The sequence below is a fragment of the Hypoxylon fragiforme genome (assembly GCF_022984875.1).
Source record: "Hypoxylon fragiforme strain CBS 206.31 chromosome Unknown GGS25scaffold_7, whole genome shotgun sequence".
NCBI lineage: Eukaryota > Fungi > Ascomycota > Sordariomycetes > Xylariales > Hypoxylaceae > Hypoxylon > Hypoxylon fragiforme.
The window spans coordinates 3,155,588-3,178,956 of NW_026054762.1; the positions used below are offsets into that span (position 1 = coordinate 3,155,588).

The 23,369-nt window shown below is 47.7% G+C and overlaps 11 protein-coding genes across 11 annotated transcripts; 4 read left to right on the forward strand and 7 right to left on the reverse strand.

Moving 5' to 3' along the window:
- The first annotated feature begins 155 nt into the window (after positions 1 to 155).
- Positions 156 to 2,600, forward strand: GGS25DRAFT_501608 (SIS domain-containing protein). Its single transcript, XM_049261938.1, has 2 exons — positions 156 to 544; positions 606 to 2,600. Exon 2 carries the CDS (start codon positions 758 to 760, stop codon positions 1,991 to 1,993), a length of 1,236 nt encoding a protein of 411 aa, XP_049115174.1. The 5' UTR covers positions 156 to 544; positions 606 to 757; the 3' UTR covers positions 1,994 to 2,600.
- Positions 2,521 to 3,538, reverse strand: GGS25DRAFT_501609 (uncharacterized protein). The gene is made up of 2 exons (XM_049261939.1): positions 3,328 to 3,538; positions 2,521 to 3,243 (listed from the first exon to the last, which is right to left on the reverse strand). Exon 2 carries the CDS (start codon positions 3,136 to 3,138, stop codon positions 2,839 to 2,841), a length of 300 nt encoding a protein of 99 aa, XP_049115175.1. The 5' UTR covers positions 3,139 to 3,243; positions 3,328 to 3,538; the 3' UTR covers positions 2,521 to 2,838.
- A 722-nt stretch (positions 3,539 to 4,260) lies between these two features.
- Positions 4,261 to 5,899, reverse strand: GGS25DRAFT_533594 (uncharacterized protein; the record flags this gene model as incomplete). Its single annotated transcript, XM_049265688.1, has 2 exons — positions 4,261 to 5,517; positions 5,616 to 5,899. 2 exons carry the CDS (start codon positions 5,897 to 5,899, stop codon positions 4,629 to 4,631), a joined length of 1,173 nt encoding a protein of 390 aa, XP_049115176.1. The 3' UTR covers positions 4,261 to 4,628.
- Positions 5,900 to 6,723: 824 nt separating this feature from the next.
- On the reverse strand, positions 6,724 to 8,041 carry GGS25DRAFT_524180 (SGF29 tudor-like domain-containing protein; the record flags this gene model as incomplete). The annotated part of the gene is made up of 2 exons (XM_049264555.1): positions 6,724 to 7,520; positions 7,576 to 8,041. The coding sequence occupies 2 exons, from the start codon at positions 8,039 to 8,041 to the stop codon at positions 6,724 to 6,726; spliced, it is 1,263 nt and encodes a 420-aa protein (XP_049115177.1).
- A 1,050-nt stretch (positions 8,042 to 9,091) lies between these two features.
- Positions 9,092 to 10,937, forward strand: GGS25DRAFT_501636 (mannose-6-phosphate isomerase). The gene is made up of 2 exons (XM_049261940.1): positions 9,092 to 9,513; positions 9,578 to 10,937. Exons 1-2 carry the CDS (start codon positions 9,364 to 9,366, stop codon positions 10,787 to 10,789), a joined length of 1,362 nt encoding a protein of 453 aa, XP_049115178.1. The 5' UTR covers positions 9,092 to 9,363; the 3' UTR covers positions 10,790 to 10,937.
- Positions 10,938 to 11,303: 366 nt separating this feature from the next.
- GGS25DRAFT_501638 (ADP-ribosylation factor 6) lies at positions 11,304 to 13,591 on the forward strand. Its single transcript, XM_049261941.1, has 3 exons — positions 11,304 to 12,245; positions 12,433 to 12,579; positions 12,689 to 13,591. The coding sequence occupies exons 1-3, from the start codon at positions 11,996 to 11,998 to the stop codon at positions 12,850 to 12,852; spliced, it is 561 nt and encodes a 186-aa protein (XP_049115179.1). The 5' UTR covers positions 11,304 to 11,995; the 3' UTR covers positions 12,853 to 13,591.
- A 43-nt stretch (positions 13,592 to 13,634) lies between these two features.
- On the reverse strand, positions 13,635 to 16,690 carry GGS25DRAFT_501639 (kinase-like domain-containing protein). The gene is made up of 2 exons (XM_049261942.1): positions 15,906 to 16,690; positions 13,635 to 15,368 (listed from the first exon to the last, which is right to left on the reverse strand). Exons 1-2 carry the CDS (start codon positions 16,000 to 16,002, stop codon positions 14,080 to 14,082), a joined length of 1,386 nt encoding a protein of 461 aa, XP_049115180.1. The 5' UTR covers positions 16,003 to 16,690; the 3' UTR covers positions 13,635 to 14,079.
- Positions 16,691 to 16,898: 208 nt separating this feature from the next.
- On the reverse strand, positions 16,899 to 18,546 carry GGS25DRAFT_501642 (actin family). The gene is made up of 3 exons (XM_049261943.1): positions 18,398 to 18,546; positions 17,914 to 18,336; positions 16,899 to 17,860 (listed from the first exon to the last, which is right to left on the reverse strand). Exons 1-3 carry the CDS (start codon positions 18,417 to 18,419, stop codon positions 17,130 to 17,132), a joined length of 1,176 nt encoding a protein of 391 aa, XP_049115181.1. The 5' UTR covers positions 18,420 to 18,546; the 3' UTR covers positions 16,899 to 17,129.
- A 263-nt stretch (positions 18,547 to 18,809) lies between these two features.
- GGS25DRAFT_394522 (Asp/Glu/hydantoin racemase) lies at positions 18,810 to 19,996 on the forward strand. The gene is made up of 3 exons (XM_049258365.1): positions 18,810 to 18,907; positions 19,037 to 19,162; positions 19,278 to 19,996. The coding sequence occupies exons 2-3, from the start codon at positions 19,049 to 19,051 to the stop codon at positions 19,947 to 19,949; spliced, it is 786 nt and encodes a 261-aa protein (XP_049115182.1). The 5' UTR covers positions 18,810 to 18,907; positions 19,037 to 19,048; the 3' UTR covers positions 19,950 to 19,996.
- GGS25DRAFT_394565 (general substrate transporter) lies at positions 19,825 to 21,922 on the reverse strand. Its single transcript, XM_049258367.1, has 2 exons — positions 21,571 to 21,922; positions 19,825 to 21,495 (listed from the first exon to the last, which is right to left on the reverse strand). Exons 1-2 carry the CDS (start codon positions 21,673 to 21,675, stop codon positions 20,044 to 20,046), a joined length of 1,557 nt encoding a protein of 518 aa, XP_049115183.1. The 5' UTR covers positions 21,676 to 21,922; the 3' UTR covers positions 19,825 to 20,043.
- Positions 21,923 to 22,125: 203 nt separating this feature from the next.
- GGS25DRAFT_524187 (uncharacterized protein) lies at positions 22,126 to 23,310 on the reverse strand (the record flags this gene model as incomplete). The annotated part of the gene is made up of 3 exons (XM_049264556.1): positions 22,126 to 22,154; positions 22,238 to 22,264; positions 22,380 to 23,310. 3 exons carry the CDS (start codon positions 23,308 to 23,310, stop codon positions 22,126 to 22,128), a joined length of 987 nt encoding a protein of 328 aa, XP_049115184.1.
- Positions 23,311 to 23,369: the final 59 nt, after the last annotated feature.

Below are 23,369 nucleotides of genomic sequence, written 5' to 3' on the forward strand. Positions count from 1 at the left end.
CATTAGTATGTATGTATCTATTTACATGTATTTGATATACTAGTATTGTACCAAGCCAAGTACCTATGTAGGTAGTAGTGGGTACATATGAGATATACTTTAGCTTCGGCTTTAGCGGCTCCCTGCGGGACTGGTAAGTGCTATGAACAATAAAGTTGTATCCTGCATCTATAAATACATATAATATCCCATACCGTTGAGGTATCTTTACTCTTAAAAAATACATTCCATCTACCGCTTCGATCGTTGTGAATAACTATACCAAGGTATATTATTCCTATTTCTATTCTCCTTTCTAAATGTCATTGCATGACATAAGCCCACTCGAAGAACATTAAAACTCACTTGGCCCCGGTGGTCGCCGTGTCTACTCCAGCGGTTCCAAATATTCATCTGTTTTGGTTGGCGACTGACACTACCGAGCAAAGGCTACTCGCAGTTTCGCCATACGAGACCGATTTGCACATTTTGTCCAGATTTGAGATATTTGAAGAAAGGGGATCCAAATTTCTCCATCTGCTTCAAAAAGACCCATCCTTCAACTGTACCTACTCTACCGTATCTACCGCCATGGACAGTAGCTGAGCTTAACTCTTGTGATCTAGTGCTATGAGCACCTAGGAACCTTTGCATTTCTCGATTTCGTTGTATGCAGTAGTTTGTAGTAGGGGAAGCAGTTGACCTATTTTTCTTCTACCGGCTACCCCTGACCTCTTGAATCTGGCCATCTATCACCACAGGTCATTGGCATGTCACAATGGTTGAACATCATCCCGTCCACAACAGTGAGGTCTATCTGTTAGGGTTGGCGCCGCGTCCTACTGAACCACCTCCCTCTCCACCATCCCCTTCCACACCGAGAGAAGCTGGGCCGAGCACTGCCATTGAGGAATTCTACTTAGACGACCCAGACGATTTCGAGGATCCTTTAGAGGCGGACTCGCGAACAAAACAAAGGATTTCCGGTGCTATTCATGTCCTGAATACCGAAGCGACTGCTCTCCGGTGCCTTACGGTTCTATACAAGACCGACGTCGTAGCCACGCAGGGCTTCAATGCTGCCGTAGAAGCTATAACGAGACATGGAGGCGAACGAGGCAAATTGGTCATCATTGGTGTGGGCAAGTCGGGGCATATTGGGAAGAAACTAGTTGCGACGTTCAACAGCCTGGGGGTTCGAGCGACATTCCTACATCCTACCGAGGCTTTGCACGGCGATCTCGGAAAGATCGAGCAGCACGACACGGCCCTCTTCATTACGTTTTCGGGAAAGACGCCGGAGCTTCTTGCTGTATTACCACATCTTGATACGGCACTGCCGGTGATTGTGCTTACCTCGCACACGCGGCCGGAAGATTGCGAGCTCATCCGCCAGCGCCAGGGCACCATACTACTCCCAGCGCCCATCCACGAGTCGGAAGCCGTGTCCTTTGGTGTGTCTGCTCCCACCACATCGACTACTGTCGCCCTAGCGTTAGGGGATGCGCTAGCAGTAGTTGCAGCCCAGGAGTTGCATTCTACTGTCACATCCGTATTCGCAAAAAATCATCCCGGTGGAGCTATTGGCCAAGCATTTAGCAAGCCTCGCCAAATTCGCGACCTCGCAATCCCCTTCTCGGAGATTCCCACTTGGCCCGAATCCAACGAAGAAGCTTGTGGCGCAGATATACTGAAGCTAGGCTACGACTCACAGTCTGGATGGGCTCGCGTAGGAGATGCAATTGCTTCCCCTAGGCGTATTAGGCGACTTAATACAGAGTATATGACATCCCGGCTATCTACCATCCCTGACTTGGTGGTGGAACGGGGAGAATGGATTAGTATTCATGCCGATACGAGGATTTCGCAAGCTGCCGAATGGTTCAGAGAACCCCTAATATCGTCCGACTATGGCGAGGCGGCTTGCAAAGAAGATTCTATATTAGCGGTCGTGGAAAACAGCGAGATCATCGGAGTCCTCGAAGTTGGGCAGCTGACAAGCTGGCAGGGTTGAATAAATGGGCACGACTTTGATATATGAATTCGACATGTCAATTTTAATCGAGACACGATACTTTTCCACGATAAAGCTTGCGGACACAATACTTAGGTGGTATTGAATATGCTTGGAATCCTCGAAAAGTCCGGCACCCATACCCGGACAGCCTAAAGAGCCTTAACGAGCGTCCACTTAGACTTAAGACAATTATGATGTAGAGACAACCATTTCATAAATGCTCGCAGCGCAAGGATAGGTACCAACTGATAGAAAGTTGAAGGGATATCTTGAGTTTTCTGACGCTGCTGAGCCTACCAGTCTTATCTATTAGTACGGATAAGATTGTAATGTCGAATATAGGGGCTACTTGGGCTCATGTTGCCGGGGAAAAGATGCATAATGTAGATATGTTTCGTGGCTGGAGGCAAAATTTTCACCGTGGAAAGTTAATCTTATGAAAAGCAAAGAGAAAGCTGCTACTTTATCGTACTAAACCCTTATTAAAGGTTAGAAAGGATACAATAAGCATTGTTGCTGTATAGCTGTGTCTAAGTGAATACTAGGTATGGAATAGATGAAGTTGGTAGGCAAAGAACGTGTATGAAATACTTTCAAAAAGTAATCATGAAATGTTGCCGTTCCTAGCCGCGATTGGCCCGGGGACGAAATCGACATGACAAATGTAAAGGGAAGGTCACAGCCCCTATACTACTAGTTGTACACTGCGGCCAAGCCCCTCCTACCCTAGGTATCTAGTCCCTCCAAGCTTACCACCCTGCCTCGGTTTATGGAAGCCTCAGAATGCAGTACTCTCTCCGCCAGCCACCATCATACCGTAGCTGAGGCTATACATATGCCCCTCAAACGACCGGAGTCGCCACAGAAAGCGGCCCACCCGTCGGCGTGGCCTCAGACACCGTCATCAGCACCTCATCGCTCACGACCGTCTCGAGTCCGAGCGCCGTTGCGAGGGTGCCGCTGCCCGCCGGTCCGCCGGTATCCAGCTTCTTCGCCAGGTTGATGGTTGGTACGAGCGGTATGTGCGTCTCCGTGGCGTTGAGGATGCCTGGGAGAGTTGCGTTGGCGGTGATTATTTGTGGCAGCGCTATGGTGGTGGTTGTTAGGGTGAGGAGGGTGATGAAGGTTTGGGAGAGCTGCATCGTGGGTGGTTTTGGGTGGAGTCGAGGGGGTGGGTTAAGAGTTCTTGCTCGGCGCTGATGTAAGTGGGGTGGTGAGGTTATGATGAAGGCTGTTTGTTAAGCAAGGTGCGTGTAGTATACCTTGAGTTAGACGGCTGGGGAAGTCTTATATACCCCTTTTTCACCCTGTTCTGTTACTCACTTCAATAGGGAAGTGACAGAAAACTGACCTACGGTCTTCCCAGATCTTGGTTCTTGCTCATATAATGTGAACCGTTTCGCTATCGACGTCAATGGTAACACTGATACCTCTCACCAAGTCCTCTGTTACAGATTATTTGTTGGTATAGCCGCCGGTAGGACTTAAAAGGGAACACAGGAGAGTGTAAGGAGCTCAAGATATACTATTCAGGTACCTACCTACTTAAGGCTTAAGGGTCGGTTATTGGCCATGTGCTTGCTCAATTGTGGGTGCTGAGTAGACGATGGTATCTTGGAAGATCTGTGATACTCCTTCGTTTCGTACTGTGGATGAATGATTCCTTGGCAACTTCGAGAACTATTCCCATTTCGATGAACTGATCTACAACGTTGTTGAGCTACCTCGCAACACAAGCCCACAAACACTCACTTTTGCAAGAGCCGATTGCAAATATTACACTATTATGACCGGTTGGGTTCTGGTACGGCATGCTGCTCTTCATCTTCAACGTGGTTAAGCAGACTATCGGGACTTCGGGTACGTCAATATCGAACAATTGAGTAAGGATATACATCTGTGTCACCGTCACCAATACCACCAACCGTTCTGGTATCTCGTTACTCTAGCCAATAGGGCGGGTAACCTAGAACTAAGAAGGCTGCTCGATTCGGTGTTTTAGCCGAAGACATGAATAGATAGTGCGTCGAGGATGTGTCAAAGACGTGTTGTGCTTGTATCATGACATTGTGTAAGAAGATGTTATGGTTGATCCTTCTAAATGCATCTATATTGGTTCCTAGTAATGGAAGAATGCATTTCTTATTGTATATCAAATTATTGACACTGTTACACGTACTGGTCACCCTCTGTAGTAGTCGTGTCCCGTGTCTCGCAAGACAACAGGCTACTCGTTGATATAGACGCTACCGAGCACGCTCCGTTACATGCCAACTACGAAATAGGAATATAAGGCTGTATCAGAATATATCCTCGAGTTTGGTTGAGCAAGGCTATCAGGGTAGCAAGTTCACGTGTCACCCTACCATTCTGAGGGGATCAGTCTTAGTTGCATGCTTTCTGATATGTTACTCCTATACGGAGCCACATGACGTACTTCGGTAGCAATGTCCTCCGAACAGGAATGTGGCCGATATTTTGGATACTAGGTATAGATAGACGTCTTGCACGTAGTAGTTAGCATGTAGTTAGCATGTAGAACATGCTCAGAGACATATTCATATCCCGTGTAAGTGATATTCTGCTCACATAGTTGAACGACATGTCATCATCTTGCGGCTATTTGATGTGATTAATATGGAGGGTGGTGATTTGATGACGATGATGGTGGTGGTGGTACAGATCTTGTTGATGCTATCCAAGGCGTCGACAATGACACTTTCACGTTCCGGTCGAATTCCCCTTCTAATTCCGTCCTTTTCCTGCAGTCCTCGTCGGAATCTAGATGGGATACGCCTGTGAACCCTAAACCCGTTGTTCTGCTGCTGTCTCCTATTCCTTGATATGACATCCCTTCCATTTCGCCGTGAGGAACCGTCCTCGCATTCGAATGTGAAGCCAGATGTGTTGGTTCCGAACTGCGCGTCGATATGTCCCATGTATCCCTGTCGATTGGCTGGTACTGAGGTCTTCCTGATGGGCTTGGTGTTTCTCGGGTGTTGGACGAGTACATCGAATAGACCTGTGCGCTTGTGTTTACATCTTTCCCATTTTCATTTCCATTTTCATTTTCGTTTGCAAATTGGGTGGCATGGGTTGCTGGATTTCTCTTTTCCACCCTCTTCCGATTTCTTCGATGAAAGAAAAGGCCAGCCCCCAGGGCAGCTAGTCCAGTAACTCCTAGAGACACTCCTATTCCAATCCCGGCCGCAGCACCTGCTGAGATCTGATTGCCACAGGCTGTATCACAGGTTCCATTTCCTACTCCCATTTGGTTCGCTAATGCGTTTGATATCGAGGCGTCACAATTGTCTGTGCTATCTGTTGTGGCTTGCGTAGGACTCGAAAATACCCAACCGTTCACGGGAATTGCCGCGACAGTAGTGTCATCCTTAACGCTCGAGGTGGTAATCTTCCAGTCGGGATCTCTTTGAGCATACGTGATTGTGCTGCCCGCTTTGAGCTCCGAGGTGCATTGCCCCGTATCCCCTGGGCCCAGGAATTGTACGAAGTCATAATCTCTGCGGCCTAGTTGTTAAAATGCGATCACTCAACGGTTCAGTGTTAAACGCACATCGGACAACACGCTACATAGGTACTTGAAGCATCCTTAGCTGACACAGTAGCGGTATAGTAGTCTTGCGGACAGGTCATAGGCCCCAAGCTTAGAACCGTCTCATGGATAGGGCCCAGTCGATCTTGTAACCACCATGTCGTGACAGGCTTAGGAAGGCATGTTGCATCTTGTTGAACGGAGACTCCATACCCCGGATCCCAAGCCGCGATTATAGACGGGACGTATTTCCACCAGTACTTGTCACAGCCGGGTTGATGAGGGTGAGCTGTCGGGATCGGGATCCAAGAAGTAACGGTACCTTTGTTCGTCTCCGGTAGCCGGTTCATTGTCAATTACGGAAAGGAAAAAACGGAGATCGTGTAAGACAAACGAGTGAAAGGGATTCAGCTACCAAACGTGTTGTCACGGGTGTGGACCACCTCATCACTTTATAAAGGATCACCCGAGGGCCAAGCCTCATAGACAGGCTTTCTATGAAATGAATTGGTAGTTGATAAACTGCAATTGGCCAAATATTGGCCAACAAGCCTCCAACCTAATATTTAACCTTGATATCTTGCGACGGATCTGTAGGACGCAAGGCTTGCAAGATCTAAGCCTCGATATAGTTAGGCCTGTGGCCAAGAGAGGAAATTTGCCGCTCAGACCTGTCTTGGCATCTTTCAGCTTTTATAAAAAGACATCACGATTCACCATAAGACCAATCTATTAGGCAGCCTAATAATTTGTCGACGAGGTCGGGTTCGGGTTCGGCTAGGTCATGTTCATCGGCTCCGCTCGCGCGCATCGATAATCTGTACCATACTATGTAGCACATGAGACTTCTTCTGCTTCAAGTGGATTACTTTGTACCTAGGTAGTTACTGCACGACATGTATGATGGGAGAAATGGATGACTCCATACCTCCCTATGTAGACAGGTATTTACCTCTGAAGAGCCTTGATGTAGTTCTTGCTTCTTGTTCACATAACTTTAGTTAGGTAAGCATCACTATTCATAATATTTTCGGGGTTCTTTTCTTTTTTTGAAAAAAAGAAAGAAAGAAGAATCCAGCGCCATACCTACCTAAGTAACATTAGCGGCCATCCAAGGCCAGCAAGCTCATTCCAAATCATTAAACTCCAAGTCAGAGAAGGCCAGGCTTGCTCCTCAACCACGATATTCCACGACGTGACGTCGCGTGACAGCTTGCATGGTATTGCTGCTTTCCTCGCCCTCGAACTTTAGATTCACCTTCCCTTCGCTGTCCATCCCCATGACTTCGGCCTTGTAGAAAGTTGTCGTGTTAGGGTAGAGTGCCAATACCGTCTTGCCTGTTTCTAAAGGTGGTAGCACGGTTCCCTCCTTTGGGATCGGGATCATGCTGCTAGCACTAGTCCGGAAGTCCTTCTGGTGGCCGTTCTCGTCCACGTCGGCATCGAGAACCCTGTACCGCCTTGACTTACCTTCACCACGCACATCTTGAACGATGCCAAGTATCCAATCCGTTTGCTCGTTGTTCACCGGCTTCGGCTTGAAAGCGACCTCGTCGTCCTTGGCAAACGTTTGCTTAGTACGGTTGGAGATAGAGGCCGGTCCGGCCTGAGGCTCGGCACTACCAGCCTTGGCTGCGGGCGTAGAGCGATCCAGCCTGGGTGGCACCGAGTCACGATCGCCCTTGCCACCACCACCCATGCGACGAGGTACGGCAGGATTGGGAGAAGGTACAGGAGAATCGCCAGCTCCATCAAAATCGTACACGGAATTCGTAGCTGCTGATTCTTTGGCTCTTTGAACGGCTGCTCGAGAGGTGTTGGCCTCTTGCTGCTCCTCCTTGGCCTTCTGTACAGCGCGCAGTACCTTCAGTTTCTCCATAGTCTCTGTTAATAATTGGCCAGCATTCTCGTTGGCCTTGACACCCTTGCGAAAGAGGCTGTCTAATTTCTTGAATTCTTCAGCTGGAACATCTGGCAGTTTTGTTAGTGTGGATGGATTCACGAGGAATGAAAGAAGTCGACTCACTGCCTTTTTCCTTCATCTCGGCCATGCGCTTTTCTTGGTCGCGAATCTCGATGACATTGGCGCTGCTGTCATTGAAAGCCTCCGTGGCACTAGGAATCTTGTCCTTGAGTTCTTTCCACACGGATAGTTCCTCACCGTGCTCGCCCACCTCGCTGTTGCGGTTTGGGCCTCGGCGCTGGTTCCCTCGCGAAGACATTTCGGGTGGGTTCTCGGGCTGCTCCGAGTCCTTGTTCGGCTTAGACGCGGGAAGCGGTGTTGTGGACTTAGACTTGGACTTGGCCCTGGTATCTGTAGACCCAGATGGAAGCGGCTGATCAGCAGCGGGCGACGATAGAGGCTCCTGTTGTCGGCGAGACCTTGACCTGCCTGGTGTATGCCAAGCGGGACCAAGATCGCTCGAAAGCCTGTTCAGATGTCTCTTAGTGGCCTTGTCAGCGGCCTTATCAGCGGCCTTGTCAGCATCCATTTCAGCGGTAGCTTAAAGACGAAGACAACACTAGCAATGAAAGCAAATGAATAGATGATGGGTGTAAGCTGGAAAGTTTTCAAACACTACACGGAACGATGACGATAATAAGGAATCGTATGCACACGTAAGTAGGTAGTTGGTCAACGCTGCCAATAACATTGGTAACAGCGTTGAAAAACTTGAGTAGCTGTACTTGGCTATATCCCCAATGAAAATGCTAAATACGGAGAAATCATAAATATGAAGAAATCACATACTGGAGTAAGTAAGGTGCCTTCTTACCTTAAGCAAGGAGCGAAGCAATCGTAGATGATAGTAGCAATGCGGGATTTCGAGAAACGAAGTAGGGTATACGCCTAGCAACGCTAAGAAACAGAAGGCGGTACAAAGGCCGAATAATAATAATGAGTAAAGAATAGTTGTTGAAGTTCTGAGTCGAGATCAAGAAAATTCAACAAGAGAAGGAGGTAATCCTAGTACATGAAAGGTAAGTATGGCACCTAAGTTGAGCAGCCTGAGGTAAGGCGATTCGGGTAGGTAGGCAAAAGGTACCAACCAGGTTGTAAGGCATATACATGTGCATGTAAGAAGGCGTAGGTTACGCCAATTTATATCGTGACAATTAGCCCGAAGCATTGGAAAGATCTGTGCATATCATGGCGTGAGTAAGCTTCTTATAGAACAAACTATACCCTAGGTAGTTCGCATATAAATGAGGACATGAATGAGGACGTGAATGTGAATGTGAGTGTGAGTTATAAGGTTGAAGCTTTCAATCAACTGTATAGTGCTAATATGTAGAGGCACTATTAATCAGAAGAGCAAGCTTCAACGTTCTTTTGGCCAATTGGATCTTGTACCTCACCATTAGAGTTGTCGCATTAAAGTGAGCGGTGAAACCAAGCAGAATTCAGCACAAACATCGAACACATGTAGGTACATACATGTACAATATGTACAACATTATGTACATAATTACATACATATGTACCCATGCATCTGCAGCAACTTGAAGCTGCACGGGCAGGCGGGGTATGTGAAAGCTCCCCGCACCTCGAACTCAATGTTTTAGTGTACAATACATAGGGCAAGAGGCTAGAGCTATGTACCCAGCATGACAACATGTAACTTACATACTACAGTAGCATAGAGTATTATGCTAACGCCTTTATGAACATCTAATTTCTAAACACGAATTATTCATTGGTGTAGTTATACCTCCCACTCTTTTTTTGCAGTAATTCTTCAAGTTCACTGAAAGAGCACTTACCTGCAAAGAATACAACTAGACCAACTAACATTCGAACTTATCATCCAAAATGGTGTTGCCCGTTCCCTTGATCCGACTCCAATGCGGAGTGAATTCATACGACTGGGGCAAGATCGGATCTGAGTCCGCCGCAGCCAAGTTTGCTGCAGCAACACCATCCGACATCTTGAATATCCAGTCGGACAAGCCGTACGCTGAGGTGTGTCCCACCGTTGTTTTGACACAACTGGTTCCATAGCTAACACGGGCGCGCGCTTTGGCAGCTATGGATGGGTACTCATCCCTCAAATCCATCCAAGGACCTCCAGTCCGGTCGGACGTTGCTTGAACTTGTTGCCGAAAACCAGATGCTCTTAGCCCCGTCCGTTAAGGCGCGATACGGTAGTAAGCTACCTTTCCTCTTCAAGGTGCTCTCTATCAACAAGGCCCTCTCTATTCAAGCACACCCCAACAAGAAACTCGCCGAGCAATTACACGCTAGGGATTCAAAGAACTACCCCGATGACAATCACAAACCTGAGATGGCCATTGCCATCACTGAATTCGAGGGCCTATGTGGATTCCGCCCTCTGGGTGAAATTGCTCATTTTCTATCGTCGGTGCCTGCCCTACGTCAGTTGGTTGGCGAAGATGCTGCCAAAGCTTTCATTGCCACTGTTAGAGGTCAGGAGAGTGATGACTCCTCCGAATCTACGACACAAAACAAGAGAGCGCTTCAAACAGCATTTGCTGCTCTAATGAAATCTTCTCAGGAAGACGTTGCCTCAGCTACTAAGTTACTCGTCTCGGACGCTGAGAGCAAAGGAAGCGAATTCGCGGATAGTGGAGTTGAGTCGACGAGCGGGGCTGTCATGTCCGAATTAGTGGCTCGTCTTAACAAGCAGTTCCCTGATGACATCGGCCTGTTCGTCTTGTTCTTCCTGAACTTTGTAAAGCTTTCTCCGGGCGAGGCTCTCTTCCTCAAGGCCGATGATATCCATGCCTACCTATCGGGAGATATTATCGAGTGCATGGCGGCAAGTGACAATGTCGTTCGTGCAGGGTTTACACCCAAGTTTAAGGATGTCCAGACGCTGGTCGATCTATTGACCTACAATTATGCCCCGATTGAAGAGCAGAAGATGTCCCCTACCGAGTATCCCTACGTGGTACTCAATCGCACAGCATACAGCTCGGGCTCGGAGGCAATCCTATACGATCCACCGATCGAAGAGTTCAGTGTCATAAGAGCTGTTCTTAACGGCGAAGGGTCAAAGGCCACCTTTGATCCCATCGACGGACCAAGCATTGTTATCTGCACCGGAGGCAAGGGCAAGATCACAGTTGGAAGCAAGACGGAAGAAGTCAAGGAGGGTTACGTATTTTTCGTTGGCGCCACGGCAGGGTTGGTCCTAGAATCTCAGGGTGGTCCGGATGATTCGTTTACTACCTTCAAGGCGTTTTGTGAAGTGGAGGATCACAGCAATGGTTCGTAAAATATGGCTACGGCCTGGTGCAATTTTGACAAAAGTCGCATGTGTATTTTCGATTGCTTCAAATGAGTTTGGGCTGAAAAGGCTCTTATGTTTCCTCTCCATCTTGAGTCAAGAGATATCCTACAAGTAATTGATGATTTACTGATGATTTAAATTTCCATGTTTTGTTGATTAACTATCTGCATGATTGATTCTGTACCCCTTTATTAAAGTGCAAAGTTCAAGGTTATTATCATCATTGAACCTGCATGTGGGTGTTCGGCAAACAGATCTACTCATCTACATAAATCTGGCCCAAGCGTCTAACCTACATATGTCGGCCCCATCGTTCTTGAGACTTGTATTGTATACCTAGGGTACATTCGTATTGTATGAGTAGTATTGGGTACCCTACATATGTACTTTGTAGTAGCAACATTGAAGCTGTCAGGGGAACCTTGGAAATAGATAATTATCTAACGTGATTAGGTATTCGGGTGGTCGTAGCGTGATACAATAGACTACAAACCCATCTAAAAAAACCAGGCGGAAATTGAAACATTTTAACAATAATAAAGGAGACATGGTTTATTTTTGGACAGAGAAACCCCTGGCGCAAGTTTAAATGTTTCATTTTATTTTCCAATTTGGCAATCAACATCGACAAAAACTGCCATGTACCATCTACCTATTACATAGTATGTATGTACATACTAATATGATACTACTAGGTATACCTACATGTAGTACCTAGTAAGTCTAAGCAGTTAGGTACACCACATGTATTAATCAATCTTCCCCCCCTTCCTCCTTTTGGTTCTCTCACCTTTCCCACCTTTAACCAGATTATTTGGTACATACCTCTCTCTTACTGTGCATATCAATGTCAATCTCGGGAATTGTAATTTTAACAGCTATTTTTAATCCATCCCCATACGTAACATTCGACGATACAATCGACTCAACTACCAGGTAGTTCTCTGTCCAACCAATCGCGACGCGTCGGGTGGAAAATCACCACTGGCCCTGCCATCTTCCCTCCTTCCAACCTCCATCACTCACATGCTAAACTCGACAAAATAATATCTTCTCTCGTTCGAACATCATCTCGCCCTTTCGTAAATAACCGATAGGCGATATCAAACCAATCCGTCCTTAACAAAACCGTTCTCGACAACAACAACAACAGCAGCAGCAGCAGCAGCAGCAGCAGCAATCAACGTCAAGATGGGGGGGCAACTTTCTAAAGTGATGGGCAAGATATTTGGATCCAAGGAGATGCGATTGCTGATGCTGGGACTCGACGCTGCCGGCAAGACCACTATCCTATACAAGCTCAAGCTAGGCCAGGACGTTACCACCATCCCCACTGTCGGCTTCAACGTCGAAACCGTCACGTATAAGAACGTCAAGTTCAACGTCTGGGATGTTGGTGGTCAGGACAAGATCCGTCCGTTATGGAGACATTACTTTAGCGGTGAGTTGATGATATTATATACTACCTATTGATATTTTCATTTGCTTGCGATCATTCAATCATGCCGTGGACTTGTCCCTGTCTTGTGTTACGGCGGATAGGCCAATGGACGCTTAAGTAACTGTGGAACCTGCCCCTACAAACATAGATAAGGCATAGGAATACTGATATCTTGATGCGCAAATAGGAACCCAAGGCTTAATCTTCGTCATCGACTCCTCAGACCGAGCACGGATGGACGAGGCGAGACAAGAACTACATCGGATTATCAACGACAGGGAAATGAAGGATAGTTTGCTTCTGGTATTCGCGAACAAGCAAGACATTAAGGATGGTATGTGACTGCACTTCCTGCTTCCCCGAGTTTCTCAATTCCAATTACACCCTGATATCTTGACGGATACAGAATGATTCAATATACTAATGTGCCTTTGTCCCCACAGCTTTAAAACCGCAAGAGGTAACTGAAGCACTACAACTTTCCAAATTGAAGGACAAGATTTGGTACGTGGTTCCCAGCTGTGCCACCACGGGTGAGGGTCTGCTCGAAGGTCTGGCGTGGCTATCGAACAACGTTAAGGCGCCTCCCACACCAGCCAAGAAGTAGGGCTTCTAGTTGTTTGTTTCCTCGATACCCTTGATTTTTGATATAGATGGGCGGCCTTTCCGAGTCATTAGACAGGAGAAGTAACGGTCGAACCGCACATGGTGTTTTGCGCACGGGGTCTCTGGCATTTATAATACGACAAATCCTTGAAACTCAAGCCAGAATCCTCTTTTTCTTAGCACGAAACGATGAATTAAAGGTTCCTCTTACGTTAGGGTTTAATGTGCGCATTCAGTTTTGCCATCGACAGGTGTGGGTAGTGTTGTGGTGTGGTACATCCTTGAGGACTGCTTCCTAATTTTTACTCATTTTACCCTGTCTCCGTTTCATCAGTCGTGAGTGCGAGTACGAAAGAAGTAACCAGAAGATATGACGTCTATACGTGCTCATATGGGTGGCGAACGAATAGTCAAGCGAAGTAGACATAACCGGACCCATCGACCCTAAAAAGCCTTTGAATACGAAACCCCAAGGTTAGCTCCTTCACCACCTGAGTAAATAGCCAGTTCGATTGTGGATTCGAGCAAAATAGATAGGATGGTTAGGAAGGAGGGAGAAAGAAGGGTAGGGAAAAAAGAAAGGAGATGAGAGGGGGCGGGGATAGCCAGCGCTCGACCTGTCTATCTAGCGTTAATAGCTAAACGAAAGGGGGGAGGGACAACAGGAACAAAATATAGGTATATATGCTGTTGTAAATAATTAATATTGTAATACCGACGATCTCAGTTGCTTCCTCGACGAGTTTCTATGAGCCCTCGTTATTTTTGCTGGGTTTTTCCTTTCCCCCTTTCCGGCTCGAGAGATGGGATTATAACCCAAGATCTAAAACACTCATTTCGTCTTACGGACATGTACATAGCTGTAAGGCAAGTCTAGGGGTATCAAGAGGTTGATACGTAGGTAGGTAGGTAGGCAATGACCTGGTAAATAGTCACTTCTTACAATGCTGCTTTATATATGTAAGTAGACACATTCCCACCCGTCCTTAATCAATATCCGGTACGCCAGCCTCTATGTATCTGCCTAACACCTAGGCATATAGCCAACCCAATAATGCCACTGCTTATTCATGCTTCAAAATTGAACTACCCAAAGCCCAAGTACTAAAGCTTCAGGTGCCCAGTATATATGTATGCCCTCTCACTGTTCTAATTCCCAGTTCCTTCAAACCACATACAATTTACGTGATACCTTCACGAACTCGGAGGCAACTGGGAAAGAAACGATTTAACCCTCCTTGACCCTCTTGACGGGTCTAACAATACTATCATCAGGCAACCCCGAACGTTTAGTCCCCGGTAGGCTCGCGGTGCGAATGTCGTTGTCATCTTGGCTGACACGACGCTGCGGGTATAAGACCTTCAGGCCGTCGAAGCAGCTAGCACTCACGCCGACGCCGCTGCCGTTGCTAGAGGAAGAAGACTGGAAGAATGGATGCTGTAGTGCTTGAGCGGCCGTAAGCCGTCGCTCTGGGTCGTACTCAAGAAGTCCCGAAAGTAGTTTGTATCCTTCGGCCCCAAGGGCGGCCAGACTTGTATTTGAAGACGGCGATGAGGTAGATGAATGCGCCCCAATGGTCGTGTAGTACCACTTCTCTAGGTGACTCGTCGATGCTGCATGGGATGATTTGTGATGGTGATGATGATGGTGACCTGAGTGCATCATAGGGGCTTGCAACATGCTTAGGTTGCTATACTCGGGCATGCTGGGTAAGTAGGGCCAGCGCTCCTTGGTAGGCAAGCCCATGATATCTACAATTTTCTGCATCTGGTTGCGTTGGAACGGTACAGTCTTCTTGTCCATCTTGGCCTCCTCACCCTTAAAGATAGGCCGCAACGACAGTAACTCCGCGAAGATGCAGCCTACTGCCCACATGTCAATTGCTGGTGTGTAGTGCCGGCTACCTAATAGCAGTTCCGGTGCGCGATACCATATAGTTACCACCACCTTGTCGCCACTCCACAGTGAGTGTAAAGGCTTGTAGAAGAGCCGGGCTAACCCTAGGTCGCCGATCTTGACTTGCCCACTCGACGTGACCATAATATTGGCAGGCTTGAGGTCACGATGTAGGACCCAGTTGCTATGCAAGTACTGACATCCATTCAGGAGCTGGAACATGATACTCTTCACGGTGGATGGGGGGATGCTATGGCGAGGCTGCTGCGTGTGGTGGTGGATAATTTGTAATAGGTCGTGTTCGGCGTATTCGAAAACCATGAAGATGCATTTATCTTCGAGGATAATCTCGATGAGGCGGATGACGTTGTCGTGCTTAAGTTCAGAGCAGAGTGCCATTTCACGCACGGCTGATTGGGAGATGCCCGAATACTGGATTTGTTCGCCTTCTTTATCAGGCTTGAACTTTTTGATGGCAAACTCCCCCGGTTGGCCATGCCGGCCGATGGCCTTATACACGCGGCCATAAGTCCCACTGCTGATGAAACCAATTACCTTGTATTTATCCACGACCCTGACTTTGGACTGGTAGCCTACATTTCCGGTTCTGTCGTTGGGATCTTGATGTGGAAGTCAGCAAATCATCGCTAGTTCATCACGGAAAAAGGAAAGAAAAGAAAGCAGATGGAAGTACGTTGGATACGTGGTGGTGGTGAAGCGCGTTGTTGAAGTGTAGATGATAACGGCCGTATCGGCCTGGACCCCCAGGACTTGAGGAAGCTGAATTCGGTGCTTGTAGAGCTGTGAGCTGTCTGGCTTTCTCCCGGCATCCGAATGTGACGGTACTGCATAGGGTTGTCGAGACCATTTCCCAGCACCATTTGGCTATCTGGACATGAAAAATGGGGTTGGTTTGCAATGACGACGTAAAAAGGGCCCCGGGTCTTTAAGAGGCGGAAGGTCTCAAGGCTTTAGGAGGCGCAGCTGTTGCCGAAAGCTGAATTAAGTCCGAAGGGCCACCAATCATGTGGCGATTAAGGGGGTGAGATAGTAACCGAAAAGAGGAATGACGAAAGAGGAAAGGGGAGAAAGTGTTGGGCATACAGGGCTAATGGCCAAACATTCCAAGTAAAAGAAAAGCCTTATTCTATTCATACCTTCAAAGGCAGCCTGTACGCTCCTCTTCAGGTTTTGGTTTCTCGCGGAAGCCGACGCCGGGCCTGAGGCGCCTGAAGGAGGATTAGTGAGACTCATTATTCTCTAGTACAGTAGCGGCTGCTGTGCTCGTGTTTTGTGTGGTTGGATCATGGATTAAGTCAGACGAGACCGGACGAGACCAGACCAGATCAGATCACAGATGAGATCAGGTGCGCACCCGCCGGGTGGGATTCCCGGCAGCGTCGGGTGAGATGAGACAGGTTTCTCTATCTTGTCGGTCTCCCATGCGCCTCGCCTTATTTCGCTGAGCTGCCCACGTATGGGTAAGAATCAACGATATCGTATTGGTTAAGAACTCTCCAAGATTTATAAAACAATGGAAAAAAGAGGGGACCGAGCGTTTCGGATACCGATGTGAAGCTGACAGTTCACTGCCGGGATGACGGGTGTTTGTACTTATTAGTTCCCGTTTGGTGGTGTAATTTGTTTTTTTGATTGTTTGTAATGACGATCTGGCAGAATTTGGGATGATAATAGGGTAGTAGTCGATTACATCGGGAGGTATGTATGTATAATGGAACGGCTAAATACTGAATCGAATGAGAAATGAATTGTACAAATAGAAATAAGAATAAGGTTTTCGATGGAGCTAGATGGAAACTAGATGGAAATAAAGTATTCAATGTTATTGTGTACTGTACTATGTAAAATCATCGAACGTCGAGACTCAAGTATGTACGTTCGCCTTTAATTATGTACCGTGCAGACGAGCTAAGAGGTGAAGTCCGCGACCAACCAACGTGGACATCTGGAGGTTCAAAGTTTGAGGAACTTGGGAAAACCACTTGTGGCTTGAAGACATGTGGCGCAGTCACCCCTGCTCATATGGCAGTCTACCAATGTAGTCCTAGACACATCATGATATCTACACGTACATGTAGGTAGGTGCATAATATACTACTATGTAGTCACTTATTAAATACCGACTTTACTTTGAAGATAAAATGGTAGCATTCCTAGATAAATGCATTTTATACATGTACCTAGAAGAAGGGTACCTAACTATGAGGTTGATATGGAAGTGAGAATTGCATGAATATAAAAATGACGACGCCTGAGCTGATCCGTTGAAAGTCATTTCTGCTAGCATTTCGTAAACCACATCATCGTTGGGTTGTACACCCCCTTGACTGTCGGTTGCTACCTATTTAGGTATGCAGTATCTATCGTGGTCCCAACTTTTCCAGAATCCTCGATCCTTCTTCTGCCCATTCTTGCTGCGTAATCCACATGCTCTCCTTATCGGCCATGATGTTGGCTAATACCGCTCCACCCAAGAACACCATATGGCGGCGGCGCGGAGGATCTTCTATCCTAACCTTGAACTTGTTTAGCCGTTCAGGGTTACCACCGAGCACACGTGTAAGCCATAATTGTTTGAGTTCCTTCTCTAGACGCGACGGCAGACCTGGGTACATGCTGCTTCCACCAGACAAAACGATGGCTTTGAATAGAGAGGAGCGTACATCGACATCGGCGGCTTGGATAGTGTTGAAGAGAAACTCAGCAATACCGGGTTGCTCGCAATCTACCAGATGTGGCTGGAAGAGACATTCTGGGGCTTCGAATCGCTCGCTGCCCACCCGGATCACTCGACCGTCTGGAAGAGTATAACTCTCCACTAGCACTGTAGTGTCCTCACTAAGACGCTTATCCAGTTCCAGGTCGTAAGATACATAGCAAAGCTTCTCCTTGATCTGCCGCACGGTCTCAAAGTCGGCCGTTCGATTGAGGGCGTAGCCTCTCCGTAAGAGTAGGGCAATGAGATTACGGGTGACATCGCGGCCGGCCACATCGAGTCTTCGAGTGAGATGGTTGAGCACGACAGATTCGTAAACAGGGACGATATGCGTGACTCCATCACCGGAATCAACAACGACGCCAGAGCTCAGGCCTAGCTTCACGTTAAACTAGAACTTTAATGCCTCGCATGCTATGGGGGTTTACCTTGCGCATATAAGGCTAGGACAGCTTGAATGGCGACATAGACACCGCCGAAGCCATAACGCTCGAACATGACCTCGCACATCTGCTCTCGATTCTTCAGGGGATTCATGGGAGGTTCGGTGAGCAAGATCTTTCGTCCTTGGGGCTCAATCTTCATCTTTTCATAAAAAGTGTAATCCCACAGGTGCTGCATGTCGTCCCACTTCTTGACAATACCATTCTCCATGGGGTAGGATATCTGAAGCATGGTGCGGGCGGCAGCGGCCTCGTCGCCGCACATAATGTCTTTGAGAACCATGTCATTGTCGCTGTTCTTCTCTTCGGTTCGTAGGATGGGTCGGCCGACAATGGAGGGATACTGAAATTCGGGAAAGTTCTGAGCGGCGTATCCGACCTTTAGGAAACCAGTGCCTCCATCGAGAACTAGCTTGATAGGTTAGGCATAGTGACCATGGGAATTCAATGAAGTAGCGGTGTTACTAACCGATGGGAGGAGGAGCAGCCATGATTCAGTAAGGCCGGTTTGGTAATAAGAGATAGATTGTAGACGTCAAGCTTCGAGAATTAGGGGGGGCATATATTGACGTCGAACCGTGGTGAAGCTGCAGTTGACGAGGCTGCTTGCAGCTTCGATGGCGGGGTTGGTTGGTGGTTTGGAGTTTGGGGTTCAGGCGTTCGTCAGTTCTACATTAGTAGTATCAATAGTAGAACAATCAGGCTGTCAGGGACTCCCCAAGTCGCATTGTTGGGGCTGAGAACTTAAAGGTGGTTTATGGGGCCTGACGTTGTTATTGTGGCTGAGCTAGGTAGTTACCCCACATTCATATTAAATACACATGCATTTAATGAAGGTTCAATGTTGGATTGTTCTAATTGTCAATTGATAACTATGTACCCCGCAGACATGTTCCGAACCTCCTCTAACTACGTACATAGCAAGTACATCAAACTTCATATATATCTGTATATGCATACCTAGGGTACTTTACAAAAGGTAGGCAGTTTATAGTATGTAACTGTGAATCGTCAAATTTAAAATTCCAAAAGTTTGTCCATTTGTTGAGATAAATACACATGAATGACTCCAGAATCACACTCGTCAACCCTCGCTCACCATACATAGATCACAGTAAACATGACTGAACTCGCTCAAGAGAAAAAGACAAGGATTTTGGTCTTGAATCCAAACTCATCGAAGGCCATGACAGAGGGTATCAAGGCTGTCATCGATACCATAGGCCTGCCACATGTGCGTTACCAGAGTTGATTTAATCCCGTAGTTTTGTTCACATCACAAGTGCCTACCCACCTAGTCCCTACTTATGTAGACTATACCAAGAGGAGAGCTCACCGTAACTTCACAGTCAACTAAGATCCACACATACACCGGTCCGTCAGATGCCCCCGCAAGCATAAACGATGACAAGGACCTTGACAGCAGCACCGATGCCGTTTCCAAAGATATTCAGTCTTCTCACCCAGAACTCCTAAGCTACGACGGCATTGTAGTTGCGTGTTTCAGCGTACATCCTCTTGTGGAGACTTTGCGGTCGATTCCAGAGCTCCGAGCTGTTACACTGGGCATCTTCGAGGGCAGCATCCTCGCCGCCCTGTCGTTACTCGAATCCCACGAAAAATGGGGTATAGTCACCACCGGCAAGTTCTGGGAAAAGCACCTGACAGACGGCGCCATCGATTTTCTCGGTGGATATCCATCGACTACTAACTCCAAGTTTGCCGGCGTTGAGTCCACAGGCCTGAATGCCTCGGACTTTCACCATGGGGTCGATCCCGCCGTTGTGAAGCAGAAACTTAAGGAGGCTACTCAACGTCTACTTGCTAAGCCTGGCGTTAAATGCATCGTGATGGGATGTGCGGGGATGGCTGGGCTAGAGGAAATCATCCGACTTGCCGCATGCGAAGTGAAGGGAAAGAAATTTGCCTATTCTGAGTTATTGGTCATGGATGGCATCCTGGCGGGTATTATGCAAACCGAACTTGCGATAAAGTATCAGAGGCTCCTACGGCCAATATAATATAGTATCCATCTTGTACTACTATGTATCTAGTACCTACCTAGTCATGCCAATATAACAATCTTCAATCACCTCGGAGGTCCTGCCTAGGCATTTAGTCAACACGCCGCGTCCGGCCCCAGACATCGTCCACGTCCTTCTTCCCTTTTGTTTCTGGTACATACCAGAAGACAAATAATCCACACAGACTTGCTAACGCAGTGAAGATGAAGTAGACCCATCCAGCTCTTCCAAAATGCTCGTTCAGGGCAAGGTTGATGATGGGGAAGAATTGCGCTACCAAGAATGTAGCAATATAGTTTGCACCTAGACAACAGGATTGCAACGCTCCGACGGCCTCTTGACCGACTAGTTCGGATGCAAGGATAAAGGGTACCGGGCCGAGCCCGACAGCGAAGAAGGCCACAAAGAAAAGTACCATGACCGCCGATAAAATCTTGGTCTCGAATAAGATAGACAGTGCTAGGGCTAGTGCACTCGCCCCCTGGCCAAAGATGGATAATAGGAGGCAGGTCTTCCGCCCGAGCTTGTCCGGCAGTGGCGAACATGCGACTGTGGTGACTAAATTGATGGCCGATATCATGATGGTCAGTAGCGCTGAACTAATCGGGAGAAGATCCCTCAAGAGCGAGACAGAGTACATGATAATGGAATTGATTCCACACAGTTGCTGAGCACACATGACACCCACAGCCGCAACGAGAGCAGGGCGATACAATGGGTCCCTGACGAGTTCCAAAAATCCGAGATGGTCATTGCTCTTCCCATCGACTTTCCTTGCAGTCGACCCCCTCCTAGAATTGGCGGCTGGGTTGTCAAGCAGCCCTTCTTCCTCGGGTGCCACAGCTGAGCTGTCCCATGAAGCTGTCTCTTCGGTAATATCAAAGCGCCGGCCACGAATCTTCTGCAGTATCCTCTTTGCCTGGGTCACACTCTCATTCGCCGCTAACCAGGCGGGACTCTCCGGTACAAGCAGCAACCCAACCCCCTGGGTAACACCAATCACGATGCCCGCCCCCAGTATCCACCGCCACGCAGATCCGTAGCTAAGGAAGTACCCCATGGTCTGGGTGACTAGGATGCCAACGTTGATGCTAACTTGGGTCATGGCGCCGAATATGCCCCTCTCGCGAGGCGGTGCTACCTCGCTGATATAGATGGGAACAATAACAGTGGCAGCGCCAGCACCGACACCTGAAAGCACACGACCGACCGCTAGCACGGCAATGGAAGCGCCAAGGGTCTCTACCACGGACCCAAGAATATAGAACAGGCTCGTCAGCCGCATGGCAAGGAGGCGGCCTTTCTTGGTGGCGATGGGACCGCTGCCCAGGGCACCGATTAGCCCGCCAAGGGTGAACATGCTCGATACTACAGCAAATTGAGCATCATCCATAGGAACACAATCGGGAAGTGCGGCTGAGGCAGTTGCTATGTCGACGTCGAATTTCGACAAGGACAAGGAAGAGGAGAGTCGTGAGGAGATAGACTGCTGCTGCTGTCTAACTCGACAGGAGATAACGTCTTGTGGTGCGTTGAGCTCGGCCTAGTTTATTGGTCACGTTAATAATCCGAATCCGAGTCTTGTTATGAGGACTCGTTTATTGTTTAGGAGTCTTACAAGATGGAACCCGAACTGCAGAGGCCCGAGGGTGCTGATGGCGATGAGGAGGATGAGATACGGTGAGACATCTCTGATGCACTGCCGCAACCCGGTAGACGTCATATTGCCTCTTAGGCAATGTGCCTCTCCCTAGTAATTAGAGGGTTTATAAACCAAAAGAGGATGGAGATGGCTTCAAGCTTAGATGCTGAGGTCTGTGATGACAACCTTGGAAGTTTACAGCCCCAACTCGGAGCTGGTAAGCTGGTTAAATAAGAAGAAAGGTACGGGGAGCATTGAAGTCGTCCGTCATAGCTTCAAATGGACCACATGCCAACAATCCCTAATCCCTGTTGAATACTGTAGTGGTTATAAGGAATTTTCGAGTGTTACATTTACCTACATGTACATATGCATCTATAAGTAGTACTGTATGTACCTATGTACCCAATGAAGGCTTCCAACATAGTAGTGCATTATGTGCATAGTCCATAATCTGATATACAAAACCCATAGCTAGGAATGAACAAACGAAGTAGCAAGAGGCTCATTTTATCACAAAGCGATATGCCGTCAATCCGTCTGAGCATACTCAAAATTTCCTATGCCGATCTCATGTTAGTTAGGTACTTTTTCAATATAAGAGAACGGTATGTATAGTTCAGTAAAACTACGAGCCACGAACCGTCGTACTCGAATACAAAGACTACTACTGAGTACATGTAGTATAAGTAATAGTAACTGGGAGATAAATGAACCTACATCATCGCTGAGTTGAGAGATATTAATTCTAGCCCAATGATACCGGGGATCCATGTCTCGTGTACTATTATAAGAGACACGCCACGAGATGTATTCCTCGTCCGCCAAATCACTCGGGTCGAATGCTTCATAGATGGCGAATTTCGAACTCAGCTCCGTCTCGGCCTCCAACAACATACCCCTAGGCCGAATACCTCTAGCCAACAATTCATTGATAAGAGGGTGTGCCTTGTGGAGAAAGCCGCCATACCCATCGCCTTGAGTTCTCTGGCTCAACGTAAGGAAGCACGTAGGGTGTCGTGATAGGATGTGTTGAACATCCCCCGCTGTCCCTTCTTCTCCAAGAATGGCCTCAGGACCGGATGAACGCTTTGCAAGACGATACCGAAGACATCTATAGTCCAATGGTCGATTTTCTATAGAATGTAAAGAGAGCATGGTCAAAGTTTTGAGTGGCTGATCTTGATCTAGGACAGCTAGGCTTAGGAGATCAAGTTCCGTAGAAATTCGACTATGATATTCAACGCTGACGTGCCTTACTGACGATAAGCACGCTGCTAGAAATAATGGACTTGGCTTGCGAAAGATATCAACCCAGCGTCTTGGTTCCATCCATTCGAGCACATCACACTCCGGGTTGAACCTCAAGATTCTGGAGCTGTCGCACATAGTGTCAAGTGCTGTATCATCTACTGATTGTGCCCCTAGGGCCTGTCTCAAAGCAACTCCACTGATTTGAAGCGGGTTGCGATAGCTCTCTAGGATCTCATGCCTCGCCTCGTGGCTGACTAAGACTAGGAGCGGAAGTGGTGGTGCCTGACCGTCGAACACAACACGATAGTGAACATCCATCCAATCTGCCTCCGTGGCATTATTCCATGCTTCTAGGTCTAATTTTATCCTTGCTCGAACGATGCGAGGCGGTGTAGCCAGACGCCATATTTTGCAACGAAGCTCGGCCGGTAGGAGGCTGAACTGAGGAAACGAAGGCTCCATTCGGATGTATTTACACTGTAAACAGATGTAGTATACCCAAGGAATATCGAGACGAGATA